This window comes from Lutra lutra, chromosome 5 (genome assembly GCF_902655055.1).
Source record: "Lutra lutra chromosome 5, mLutLut1.2, whole genome shotgun sequence".
Classification (NCBI taxonomy): Eukaryota; Metazoa; Chordata; class Mammalia; order Carnivora; family Mustelidae; genus Lutra; species Lutra lutra.
Window position 1 is genome coordinate 120,821,080 of NC_062282.1, and position 14,481 is coordinate 120,835,560.

General features: G+C 38.4%; 1 protein-coding gene across 1 annotated transcript in view; it reads right to left on the minus strand.

Annotated features, from left to right (window-relative positions):
- Positions 1 to 225: 225 nt before the first annotated feature.
- The window catches only part of ELL2 (elongation factor for RNA polymerase II 2), a 74,063-nt gene continuing 59,807 nt past the window's right edge, over positions 226 to 14,481 (minus strand). The window contains exons 8-12 of the mRNA XM_047729384.1: positions 12,852 to 13,422; positions 10,228 to 10,294; positions 6,626 to 6,797; positions 4,315 to 4,359; positions 226 to 4,223 (exon numbers count right to left, since the gene is read on the minus strand). Of these exons, the coding sequence (XP_047585340.1) occupies positions 4,107 to 4,223; positions 4,315 to 4,359; positions 6,626 to 6,797; positions 10,228 to 10,294; positions 12,852 to 13,422 (972 nt within the window). The 3' untranslated portion in view covers positions 226 to 4,106. The remainder of the gene's footprint in view (positions 4,224 to 4,314; positions 4,360 to 6,625; positions 6,798 to 10,227; positions 10,295 to 12,851; positions 13,423 to 14,481) is intronic.

The window sequence follows — 14,481 nt, forward strand, 5'->3', positions numbered from 1 at the left end:
AGTAGATGTTGCCTCTGGAGGGCATGCCATACACTTAGGAAACAGGCAGGATCCTGGAGTAAATACCCAGCACCTATGTCCTGGAGTCACCAATAAGTATCTGTGTCCCAGGAGGATCACTTCCATTAGAGCATCAGAGAGCACTTTGTTGTGGGTTCTTTTCTTTTTTTCTTTAGAGAAATTTAAGAGCCTTGAAATGAGACAAAGGAAAAACAATTGCCAGAATTGCAAAGTTAACATTTTTATTGAACTGAAATTGGTGTAGAACAAAAGGGACCACCACAGCTGCCAAGCTTAGTTACAACTGAAAAGTCCCTGCGACATTTTACCTTTGAGCATCCTAACATGGTTTGGGTGGAACAACTAAGAAACAGTGTAGAGATTATATATATGTGTATATATGTATATATACACACGCACATACATATATATACACACATATATATATTTTTAACACTTCAAAATATTTTGAAATGAGCCTCACAGCCTTGTTTAGTTTCAGAGTACAAAGAACATTGATAACATCTTCTGTTGCCTTCATTTAGTAGAATCAATTTGTGTCCTCTCACAAAAGTTTCCTCAAAATGCTGGCTATAATTCCCCCCCCCATCCAGTATACATAAGAAAAGGATTTAGTAACACTTAGGCAAGTAATAAACCGTAGGAACTTCAAAAGTAGTGAGGGCGGATACCAAGCGTACATGACTCAACACTCACACTGCCAGAAACACCATGAACTGGCCCAGGAGTTTCAGCCAAGTTCCAGAAGCAAAGACTGCACTAGTGGAAGGGATAAGGCAACCCAGGAGAGTGTCAGAACTATTGGACCACTTGTGTCTAACCCTCATTTCAGCATCTCGCTTCCAACATGCAGGTATGTGTTTGTTTTACATAATAGGGTGAAATACTTTAAGGGACAAGAAAACTATAAAGTTTAAAAGATCAATCAGAGATGAAAGGAAATACTGAATTTTTTCTGATCAGTGTGTGTGGAGCAATGAGATAAACTGATCATACCAGTTACTTTTGTGAGAGCAAGTACTGAACTATCGCTACTCAGAGCTGGAAGTTATTACCCCCTCTCAAATATTCCATGGGAAAAAAATGACAAGATAGGAAACAGAAACCCTACTTAAAACAAAACAAAAGCATATCTAGTCAATGTTCCTTTTGGTTTGTATTAAGTCAGATGCTAATTTAATCTAGAGCTAATCTGCTGTTGGTAAAAATTTTCAGAAGTCCTTCAAATTATTTTAGATGAAATGTGACCAAAAAAGTAACACAACTCATTGTCTCATCTTGATAATGTGTTTTATACTTGTGTCTCTCAAAACAACTAAATAAATTCTACCAGAGTAACTGGTACTAAGTGGCCACTCATTCCTGCAGCAGTTATTTGAGAGAATGTAAAAATCTTGCAGTAGGAGATAAAGGACGATTGTAAATATTTTAATAGGCTCATGCCCATCTTCAAAAGAGATGCAGCCTCAGGTAATAGCAGATTCAGAGATTTGTAACTCAAATTTGCAACTGATAGATACACATTTCGCAAGGATCTGCCCAATGTATACAACAAACATTAAAATCAAGGCTTTTATAGATAGGTGGTCAAGTCCATGGATGTGCAATGCTGAATTTTTATAATGTATCTCCAGTTTCCATTATTACCCAATTTGTAAACCAGAATATGTGCTGATGTGTGTGGGTGGGAGCTCCAAGGGCTAAGAACCAACTGGAAGCCTTGTTCATAAACAAGTTCTGAGATAAGGGCTGGCAGTGAAACAGTTGCGAGGTGCCTCAGATCACGTAGGGGACAGAGGGATTTGTGCCTGCTGACAGGGATGGGCATAAAAAAAAGCAAATAGTTCAACTTTAGTTCAAGACTTTGAGATTTAGAGACCCAAAGGTTTAACGCCTTATCTAAGCCAATGGTTCTCAAACCTTCCCTTGCAAAAGTCACCTGGAGGCTATTTACCGAAGCGTGGATACCTGGGCGCTATCCCCAGAGATTCTAATTTGGGTGAGGCAAGTGGTCCAAGCACCTTGCTTTTGAGAAACACTGTTCAGAGCAAATAGCAGCAGAAATCTCTGATTAAAAGGCCAAGCTGTCCAAGAAATAACACCAGTGAGGTCATCACCTACAAACAAATCCCTTAGGAAACTCCACCATAATACGAGGAACAAAGTTATCCCCAATTAAGTTTCCTTTCCTATCTTTTTACAACTCAAAGTTTGAAATCAGTGAACATTTAGTAATGATTGTTCCAATTCTGAGGTAAAAGGAAGAGCACCAGGGATCTCAATGCTAAAAGAAACCAATTCCTTAAGAGGTCCATGCTACACAGAATCTAATTTCTGTAGTAATGTTATAGAGTTCTAGTGCAGTCTTGTACCAGTCTTTGTACAGTCTTTTTACTTTTGTATACTCTTCGATATTATCTACTCTTTCCAGTTAGTGTTTTTAGAAGAACCGCCAAGAGGAAAGTTCGTCTATATGCTCTTTCTGGTTTTCCAGATGCCAACATTTTCTGGTCTACACTGATACACAACAAAGTTATTTTTTATTTATTTATTTTTTGGATGCTGGAGACAAACATCTTTATTAAAGATACTACCAAAATTTTGGCAAACATTTCAAAACAGATTTGTAAACATAATGCTTCCCTTTTCAACTGGCAGCACTTTGAAAAGACAATACGGTAAGACAACACAAATTGAATCAACATTAGTTCAAAATCCTTATATTTTTGACCACATAACTTATGTTCCCACATGATAAAACAAATGATAGTTTAAATCAACGTCAACAGATAAACTCCATGAAATGAAAGTTTGTGCTGTTTGATGAATCACAGTATGTTATGGTTAAATATATCTGCTCTTTTTTATATTCCTGGCTCCCAGGATGAAAAAAAAAAAAAAAATCTTTAAATATACATTTCATGTAGGTAATAGCTTCTTTGCATATCTCTCTTCAAAAAATACTTTATAGCAGTATATAAATAGGTTACCTACATGTTTAATTTTATAATTTTGCCCCAAAACTATAGATCTGTTTCATTTTCATAACATATTGATTTTGCCCAACATTAATAAAGCTGACAAACTGTTGAAATGGAAATGCTTTTGTCTTCCACAATAGAAGTAGCAATTTGACAGGAAAAAAACAAAAACAAAACAAAAAAAAACAACAACCCCTACAGTAACACTCATCAGTTGTTTAACCTGAGCGTTTGGCCTACTGAGAGTAGCAGCTTTTGTCCTCCATGCACGCTCACATCCACACCACCTCTGCACACACACCGGTCGAGCACACGCTTTCAGACGCTGGTAGGCCACGGTATGCTTCCCATTGCTCTAACCAAGTGGGAAGCAGTGTAGCTAATGATTAACCACACTATGTACACAACTAGCAAACACCTTAAGGCAACCATTGCAATGGGGGGTTAACTTGCAGGGCAGATTCACTGTCTGGATCAAGTCAGCCTGTATATACATATGTGTGTGCTTATTTGTACACATACACATATGCCTTTCTATTTCTTAACCCTCCAAAACAATGTTTAAATTTTTTTTTTGTATTTTGTGCAAATTTCTAAATATTCTACCATTTAAGGCAAAGAGTTTGCATTAAGAAAGATCAGAAAATAGGCTTATGTTTATCCAAAAGCATTTCACCTTGCACATTACTGTTTTTTTTTTTTTTAACACACATAACTTTGAAGTATGGACACTGGATCCCCAATATCTAAAAAAAAAAAATCATTTCTAATGACAAATACAAGTTTTTAAGGAAAAAAAAATTGATTTGAAGTATAGACACCGGATCCCCAATGTCTAAAAAAACATGATTTCTATTGACAAACATAAGTCTTGGGGGTAGGGTCGGGGTGGGGAGAAGGACCAGAAAAAAGGAGCTTCAAAAATGCAGGGAAGCAAAGTAAAAAGGGGGAAAAAATAAAAGTAAATTAACTCAAGTTTACTAATACTGAAACTTTCAACAAGCAAAGTTTCATTTTTTTTTTTTTTTAGAATCTTAGAACAACTCATTTGGAATTTTAAATAAATAAGCTTAAGTTTATTCACATCTTCTGGTCCAAGCAGATTTAGTGCCATGACTCTGCTTGCTGTTGGTCAAATTCACCTATTAGTCTTTTGATGTGAGCCAGCTTGTTATGAAGATACTCGCATCTATATTTTTCTTCATGATAATTGGGACTGGACTGCAGAGGAAAAAAACAGGGAGGAATTAGGTTGCAGAATGTGTAATACTTCCCAACTACGGGTCAGAAAACCCACAGTGATGATTCCTACCTGCTTGATCTTCTGATATTCTTGTAAGACTTCTTCGTGAACATTCTACAAAATGAAAATTAGAATCAGAAGGGAACGACTTTTCTTTTTCTTTTTGGCAATATAAACAGCTAAGACCCACTCAGTAAGGGTGTTGGAAATACTGATGATGGGAATGTAAACTGGTACCATCTTTAAGGAAGGCAATTTGGCAACTGCTATCAAAACAGCAAATGCAGAACTGACTCAGCACTTCTGTACTTCTCTTCCAGATTTGCTTGTGCCTGAGTGAAATGCTATGTGTACAAGGTTACTTGCTGCGGTAGCATGTGTAAAGCAAAAGACAGTACACAAAATTTCATTGTCCATTAATGCATGCAAAGGGATCCAAGGAGGCCATTAAAAAGGGGAAGTGCTTCATGCATTTATATAAAGTTCTCTAAGGTACATTATATTGTTTAATGAATAAAGCAAAGTACAGAATGATTTATACAGTTTGATATTAGTTGTTTAAAAGGGGGAAATAGAATAAGTCTAAGAATTTCATTACTTCCAAGATGCACATTTCTTCTCATTTTATTTTTTTTAAAGATTTTATTTATTTATTTGACAGAGAGAGATCACAACTAGGCAGTGGGGCAGGCAGAGAAGGTAGGGAAGGCAGACTCCCCGCCGAGCAGGGACCCTGATGTGGGGCTCGATCCCAGAACCCTGAGATCATGACCTGAGCCGAAGGCAGAGGCTTAACCCACTGAGCCACCCAGGCGCCCCATTTCTTCTCATTTTAATGAGATCAGATAAATAACGTATCAGTTTAGCTTACTGGGACAGAAGACCATGGTACATACTGCGATTGATGACATCTTAAATTCAATTACATATGGCACATACATGAATCTGCTTGTGTATATACATCTCACAAACACATACACAGACCTTTGAAAAAACACACTGGAAACCAGTACTACTGATTGCCTCTAGGGAGGGATATTAGGTGGCTGGAGAAAATGGCTAATATTTATTTAACCTTATATACCATGGATTTAGGCGGTTTCCAAATGCTTACATTTACTCGGCACAACTCTATAATCACCTTATTTATGGAGGGGGATTTTGAAGCAAGTAAGGTAACTGCCCAAGTCACACAAATATTAAATGGTACAGCTGGGAATCAAGGCCAGGCAGTCTAGCTCTGGAGCCTCCTCCTAACCACTAAGCAGTTCTTGGAATTACATTTTAGTTTAAATATAATCATGGTACAACGGTAAAGAGCTATATCTAAAAAAATAAACCCCAAACCACCATAACAAGAGCACCCTCAGACACTAATTCCTCTGAAAAATCTTCTGTAACTCTAGGCAGCCTGTTTAAAGATTAAGGCCCACTAATGAAAGACACCTGAGTCTTTCAGATCTGAGGAAGAGACCGGAGTCTTTTCTGTGCCTGTGAGCACAGATGCTCTCAGGCTATTTTCCCCACTGGGGGAAACCCATTCATTCTCTTATGCAGATTCCTGTCAGAAAAACAGTAGTAGGCCAGATGAAGGCACCATCTATGGTTGTGAAGTGTGACAAGTTATGTGGCCCACACAAAGAGGGAAACCTTCATTTAAAACATTAAACAGTTAAACATTTTGCTTGTTAACTATGAGAACAACCAGTACAGGGGTCTGGCTGGCTTCTACTGGTTTGTCAGCTGTGGTAATACTACTACTTAAAGTCACGAAGTGAAAAGAGATTACTATGTATTAACTGTCAGTCTTTGGAAGAGCTGGAAATACCAAACTTTTCACTTAAACCCCAAATCTCTGGAGTATTAAACCCCGTTTGTATTTTATGTCTGTATCTTCCCTATTCTATGCCAGACTGAGGTTTTTTTCTTTTTTAATGTACTTGAAATAGCAATTTTGGGGAGCAGCACCAGAACTAGCAGCTATATCTGAGTGGGCAGTTCAATCAAATATTTCAGTGAATCCCCAATCCAACTTTTTTTCCTAAAAAATATTTAGTTGTATTTGCTTTTTTCCTTGATACTCTCTTTAGTATGTTACAGTAAAGATTAAGCATATATTACATATTTTATACATACTTTGCCATATAAAGTTATTTTTTCCACTGACCGGAAAACAGTTCATTGTATTTACTTAGGTTTGAGAACTAGTTCAAATATTTAGTTTCCTAGCTAATTTTAAATGAAGACCAAAAGCTGAAGAGAGCCTGGTTTTGCCAGAAGACCTGCTCTGAAGGCCAGCAGATTGCCTGGGAATGGGCCAGGCAGAGAACAAAGAGGGTAAAATATGGAAGTCAGCCTATCTAGAAGCAAACATGTTTACCTGATACTCTTTTGAGCCTGGAGAAAGCCGCTTTCGTTGTGCATCTAGTTTGATAAATCTTCTAGCTACAGTCTCCATCCTGGCATGCAAGGCCCTGTACTCATCATACTCTGCATTGAAGTCATCCTTGTAATTTTGGCGTTGCTCATAGGAGACGATAGCAATATATTTTCTAATAAGAAAAAAGAAATAAGATAAATGGAGAGAGACTCTAGAATCAACATGATGCATAAGCCGGATATTTAAACCAAAAACTTGGAAACCATATCCAAGCACATATCCCAAGACTGAATGCTGCCTTGCCACTGTTTGCCCCCATGTCACTCCTTCAGATGACTTCCACGTGAAATTATCCCACAGGAGAGCTTAAGACCTCCAGTGAAAGAAAGGAAATATGAAAAAACATGGTGGCAATGGAACTGAAGTGTGACTAGAAAACACCACTTAACACAGATTTAGCTTTCCAAATCTTTCTTTATCCAAAATAATTCACTACCACACTAGTGGCAGAGGCCAACCCATCTGTCACGAGTCACATGGAAACAAAGAGAAGGCCTCCATGGGTAACATGAAACCAGGAGGGTGTTACACAGTCACTCAGTGCTGAAGTCAGAGCTCTCTGGAGATCTGCTGCTTTATGAGAGGAGGTCTGTCTTTCAGCAAGGTGCCTCTGGCTTGTTCCCTATACTTCTTTCCTCCCACGTTTGACTAGGCAAATGTATAAAATACAAAAGAGTAATTGTCTTCTTTTGAAATGAGAGACCAAGGGGGGAAAATGGGGCATATTTCTAGTTCTTTTCAACACTAAAATATCACAGTCTGTGTAACTGAACATCAGTGTATACTATCATTCTAATTTACTTTCTTAATTAAAAGGCCATAAATCTGTTTTACTTCAGGTAGTGAATAACTTAAGGAAACTGGTAAGTGAAGGCCATTTTCCCAGAGTGTCAAGTTTATTCAGTGGTAAGCAAATTAAAACAGCATTTTAATATTAAAACAAAGTTAGTATTATTTGTTTGTGGCTCTGGGAAGTGGGACCACACCAGGGTCTGGCCTGGGTCTCTGTTCTCCATTCCTGTCGTGGGATGCAAAATTCCCTCGACTTTTTGAGATAAAAATTGAGATTTCAAAGCAATTTCAGGCAAGTAGCAGGTGCCTCAGCATGCCTCAGGCATGCACATATATTCTTGACTGCAGGGAAAACCCTGGAGTTCAGTCCTCTACAAAAATGGATTCAGATAATCTTACCAGTTTTATTCAAAACGAGAGGGCAAAATGTCTAGTTGGAAATGTGAGAAAAGTGATGCAACTGTGCAACCGTAATGTCCTCATTAATATTTTTATTCATGCTGAGTTAGACACTGTGGAGGTTTATTTTTCTAAGTGTAACTGAGACAGCAGTAGTATGCTGATTTAGGGCGCCCTGCTGGTGTCTTTGCTGTAAAAGGAACGGGGCCAGCCAAGCAGAGAAGCAGTCCTCTCCTAGACAGCGCTGTCCTGACTGCACACCAGAGGAAGCCCAGGGTGGGAAAAGAGATTCCTGGGAATAAGTTTATGTAAGCAAAATGGCTAAACTGCTCATGAAACTCAGGCTTCATTTATTGTATAAAATATCCTGCTTTCTCAAAAATCACAAACAAGGCTACACACTCGGTATTTTAATTAATTTCCTTAGGGAAAAATACCAAACTGGCCAACAGTTGTGTTGCTATTATATAAGATTATTTGGTTATACTGGCATTCTAACAAAAAGCACTTCACTATTAAAAAAACAAACAAAACCCCCCCCCCCAAAACTGTTATGGTTCTCTAATTGGTTCCTACTGCAGGGATGGAGTAAAATTTTAAAGGGCTTGGCTATTTCACAACCACAAGTAACAGAAGTATTCTTATTATACAAAAATTAGGAATATTGTGGTTTAAGTATGAATTATTCAGAGACTGATCATTAAGGTTTTATTGTATATCTTTTTGGTTTTCTTCTGAAACAACTGAAGTTTAAGTTCTGTAATTTCGGTGTTTTTGAAAATTCATGCTTTCTCACCATTTTAAGAAAATTTGCTATATTTACATCAGATAGTCTTGGGATAAAATAAGTTAAACAATCACAGAGGTTACGTACTTTCATGATTTTTAAAAGCCAGAAACACAACAAACATACGTGCTGAGGAAGATGTAGCAACCATCCTTAGATGAGGGAGTTAAAAACAAGTTTTTAAATATAGAACTAACTGTTTAAGTCGACAAAACACAGCAACATCCTGAATCCATGGGGAAAGGGTTAGAATTATTTTTTAGTCTCCCCACATGATTTTGTCACATATAACTAGTCTGTGTCATTATTACAAAAAAAGGGGAATTCAAAATCCATCACAAGAGAACAAGAGCACAGTACTGCAGATGTCATTTGAGGGGGCAACTTTCACAAGACTTTTGAGGAGAAGTGGGTTTGCAAAAGGAGAGGTGAACTCCCTCATCAGTGGAGCCCCGCAGGCGCTGTCCCTCAACCAGCCCTTCCTGGGCCAGTTCAGTGGTGGCTGCTTTGCAAAACTCCCTCTCAGAACTCTAAAACTATACCACCATCTCAGATGAGAGAGGATTGAGCATGGTTTCTTGGCATCTTTTCAGTTAAGAGATGATAACGAGCATTATGGTTTCATGCTGTATCATTCCCCATTAAGTACAGCTTTCACACTACTGTTAAGCAAAAGTAACACATTTTAAGTATAAAATGTTCTCCACTTTAGAAATGAACATTTCGTGGTACACGGAGGGCTAAACAGCACAGTTTAACTTTGTCCACCATGCTACTAAAAGAGGAAAAAATGTTCATAATGCTCAGAGTTCATTTTCCAGTCTACATTCAAATTATTTTGTCCATTTGTTAATTTTCAGAGCTATCCTGCAGTCATATCTGTTCGCTCTTCCGCTCTCCATTTTTCCAGGCTCTTGCAACTTAATTATTTCTTCTTACGCAGAAGCCTCTGAGTCTATAAAAAAGCTAGAATTATGTGTACAAGTTATAATTTCTGTGATAACCAGTTACAAAAATGTTCCCAGCTCAGCATTTAGCCACTTATTGCCATAACAAGAAAAACATTAATAACTGGTACTAAAGTGAAATGATCAAATCTTACCATTCTCTCCTCTTAAAATTAATTCTATGGCAGAGCTTTATTTAAATGAAAATCAGTCTATCTCTACTTTGTACTAACTGTGGAGGTTTAAGCTCTTTATCAGTAATAAACTCTCTTTGGGGGCAACAAGTGAATGTGCACTGACAGACTGTCAGCTTTGAAGAGTCAGATCCCTGAAATCTTCCACAGTCAAATGCCTGGACTGGCCTCGGAACAAAGGACAGGCTTCTCTGTACTTAAAAGGCCATGGAGCAGAGCTCAGAGCAGGGAGAGGCACAACCTGCTCAGGCAGACAGGGGTGGATTTGGAATGAGAGGCTTAATGGCAGCCTTGCAAACGCAGGGGTGGCTCCAGGGCTCTATTTCTGGAACTTCTTTTCTTGATTTGCAAATTATGGGAAAAGAATTTGCAAACTTTCTAAAATTAAACAGTTCTCTCCCATTGGCAGATGTCTGAACTTACATCAAATAATCTGGGAGTTCAATTGTTGAAGAAGGCTCCGTGGAGGCAGTGCATCCCTCTTTAACTCCTATAACGAAGAAAAATGCAAGCTTTCACCGAACAGTATGGTTATAAAATGCCTATAATTCTAAAATAGACCAGAAACATCTGGAACACTCTTCCTCAAATTCTATTCTTCCATCTCAATAAGCAACAGTGAGCAAGGAATACAATTGAACACGAACAATAGAGGCCCTATGACCAGGGCCAGCAGAACTGACCCAGGCATTGAAAGCGCCCTGGCTACTGCAGTGTCTGCACAATAAAGGAATTCCATCTTAACCCAAGGTCAGTCTCCGATTCTTTCCAGAGCAGTTGTGGCATCTGCCCAGCAATTCAAAGACTGTGGTGGCAGATGCAGCCAGACAATGCAAGACACAAATTTTACATCAACATCTACTTTTCATAGGATTCAAACAAGGCAGATGAGACAATGAAGTCAGGTAGCAGACTGCTGCGGTCACTGTATTTTATTGCTACCCTTTTTGTATGCAGACCGCGGAAGCAGTGAAGAAGTTTCCCCGTTTATCAATTTAAAGTAATTCAAAATAAGGCATTACTGAGTCACGATTTATACTCCTCCCATCTCTATGCCTCATAATACTACAGATTTGTTTTTAAAAGGACAAAATAAATAAACAGACAAAGAGACTGCCAGCCATTCAAGGCTATGCTAAGTGTGTAAAATCCCTCAGTCAGTATTCTATTTGTGTGAATGCACCATTTCCTGAGGGTATGTTTAGACTTTATAGGGTAATTTTTTTATCATTTATAGTAGAATTAAATTAGTAACTCAAGTCCTAACCCTGCCTGCTGGCAAAACATGCATGTCGAATATAAAACAAAAGTGAAAATTTCATAATTTCTTTGTTTAATATTTTAAAAGACCAAGTATAGTAAATAAATTATGCAGACTCTGTGGGATTATTGTTTGTTTTTGTGTTGACTCACGCCTGAGTCTGTCTTTTTTTATGACAGCCTGAGTCTTAAAGGAAAAGGCATCAAGTGCATGTCACCTGGCTTTTTTGCTACAAACACCAGATAAATTCCAATAGATTCAAGGGCTGTGGGTCTGGATCTATCCTCAATATTCTGTGATAATCTCAACTGGCTTTGAGAGGTACTACATCCTCAGTGGAGGATTCAAAGACTAGGTTTGCTTCTCCAGGCCTCCAACTCGAACACTCAAACCCTGCTGTAGGTTTCCTAATACTGGGACCCAGTTGCCCCAACACCAGCCTGACTCAGGATTACCATCTCAGAGTGGGAAGTGTGGAGGCTGGGACAGAACCAGGAACGTGGCTTGCTAACTCTGAACACAAGGTTTCATTACCTCTTGCCATTTCCTGACCTGGCAAATTCAAGTACAGTAGTACTCGAGGGAAAAAGCTTACCCATACATTTTGGGCCACTATACAGTACCATACGGATTTCAGTGTTTCAACAGGTCAGCTTTGATGTGCAGTACACTTGACCCAGTGAAGGCATTGCATCATACTATTCTGCAAAGTTTCTCTCATGTGGTAAAAATGGTCAGTTAAATCTAAGGGTTACAGACTTGCAGTGTTATGGGCGAATTACAGAAAAGACAACACTCCTTAAATTCTACTCATTAAAGTAACTTTTCTGAAGTTGTATTTTCCTAGGGAATTTTGCTTTAGTTAAGCTGGGTTTAAAACTGGAGGCAATGCTAAATGATGGGCTTGAATCTCTGATATCCTGGCATGGGGGACGTTAAGTTTTAGAGGACAACTTTTTTTAAATAAGAAAAATAGAATTTTTGTCTCTGTGTTAAAGATCATTATACCTCAGGTAAGTGGTCTTTCTACTGATTAGCTTTTCTTCAGAAATAAAGCATTGTAATAAGCTTCTTTGCATCTCTACATATCTGGCTTTTAACAGTTTCTAAAAGCTTGAAATGGTTAAATTTTGCTAACAATTAATACTAGTTTACTAAAACAGTGTTCTTAAAATTGAAAAAGAATTCTTAAGCTCTGTCATGCAAATTGCCAATAGCCTTACATAAGACAAACTGCTTTCACTCTGAGTAACGATGATGTGATGGATTTCCATATGCAATCTTACCTTGCCTGTCTTACAAAGAATTTGACATTTCCCCTGTGTTAATATTAATTAAGAGAGGGGTGACCCTGTTTCTTTGGCAAAGAAGGAAAAGAATTATTTTTATCGCTAATTGTGTGTCTGGTTAAATTAGTTCAAGACTGGCACATAATAATAGGTCACATTGAGGTTGCATAGTACCCTGGCAGTTATGGGAAAGAGCAACACAGTCTACCTTCTAGAAGGGGCTCTCTGGAGGATAATAAAGTCATTTTCAGATGTTACCATCTTATTCTCAAGAAACTGTGTTTAATCGTTGGCTAAAAAGAGATGGAAAATGACTGCTGTTAAATACAAGAAAAATATCTGCTCTCAAAACCGCAACACTATGTAAGATTAATAGCAGAAAGTCAATGGATAAAAAAGCACTAGTAATCATAAACAGCATAATCTCACACTCATGATGAGTTTGCTCTGCCCGTTCACTGAACACGTGCAGCTGGTTTTACAAATGTAAAATATACCTTCATTGGAATCTGGACTGGAGTTGTTCAGCTTGGCAATTTCCTCTTCTCCTTTAAGGTTCTCTTCCTTTTCTTCTGTCATCTCAATGTCGTGCTTTTTAATTTGGTCCTTTTCCTTGTGTTTTTTAGACTTCTTTTTGGACTTTTTGTGAGACATTGAATGGTTTTCTTCCATAGGCTTTGGACACTTTAGTAGAACTGAACCAGGGGGTAAGGTTTCCAGAGAAGTCCTAGAGGTATATTTATCTTGCTGGTCCTCATAGATACTACTGTTTTGACTGAAACTGTCAACAGGTAGGTCTTGAGTCCCCCGGCCTTCTGGAGTGCTGGGGGAATTGGAGTTAGAGTTTACAGTCTGAGGAGGATTGGAGACGGGCAGGTGGGTTGGAGGCAGCGGTGGTGGGGTAGGGATGGCAGCAGCTGCAGGGGGCGGCAGGAGGCCTGCAGCAGACTTCTCACTGGGGGGATTCAAATGGCCATTTAATGTTGGCGGAACTCTGTTTGTCAGGTGAGATATTCGAGCTTTTTTATTCATTAAAGGATCGATGAAATCTGAATCTAAAAGCCGTTTCTGTGGGGAGGAGGGAAGCAGAAAAAAAATGAGCCAGTTCGTATGAAACCTCAACATCACTGGTTTGGTTACCATATGAACAACTGAGTAATTTTACTCATTCTTAAGTTTATCACCAGCATTGTGTCTACCACTCTGCAAGCTTAAGCAGGAATAGACAATCCACAGAAACAAAAGGGAGAATCTGGCAAATATGTTTTCTGAACTTTCTGATCCTATAGCCACACGCTAAGTTCTTTGGGAGACCATGCCAACTTATGTGGACTATAGCACTTCAGAGAGTATTAAATAGAGGTACCCTCCTTCCTCTGTGGGCCACAGCTGACCCAGTTACATTGAGAGGAGAAAGCAGTTTGTACCATTTCACGCTGTCAGGACTAAGAAGGGTAGGGAAAGGGCAATAAGAGCCTATACTTACTTAATCTCCCCTAATGTGCTAAGATGCTCCAGTTATGAATACTCTGGCTGTCATTTATTATTTCACCTGTCTTAAAATGAGAACAGCTGGCACCTTCTCTAAGTATCTCCATCCCTGCTGAAATGCTGTTCAATTTCTTCCCTGTAAATATACCTCTTCAATGGATTGGAAAATAAGTCTTAATGACAATGAGTCCGCAAAAATGATATGGAATTAATGTTTCAAAAATTTTAAAAATTATGCTTATACTAGCCAATCCAGCAACAGGAATATTTAAATGGAAAAGAAAATTCTGATAGTTGAAAAGTATGAAGCATATATCCAGTGTAATGAATGATGTGGCCTAACCTTCAGCCTGGAGGAAAGTAATAGTTAATCATCCCATCAATTTATTCTCTTTTCAGTTTAGCATCATTGATTTGGCAGCCATTATATAATTAGATCAGAGTATAAATAACTCCATGGTAGTTGGCACTAAAAGTGAGGCTTGTAGAGACAATGTCCATGCAAGGACAGAACTGCTTTTATTTTGTCCTTCCTCTGTTACTCACAATAGGTTTCTAACTTTTTTTGATATACGAACAGCCTTTTGCCCAGAGCATGCTTACCATTCTCCACACATCTGTCCCATCACCCCAGTC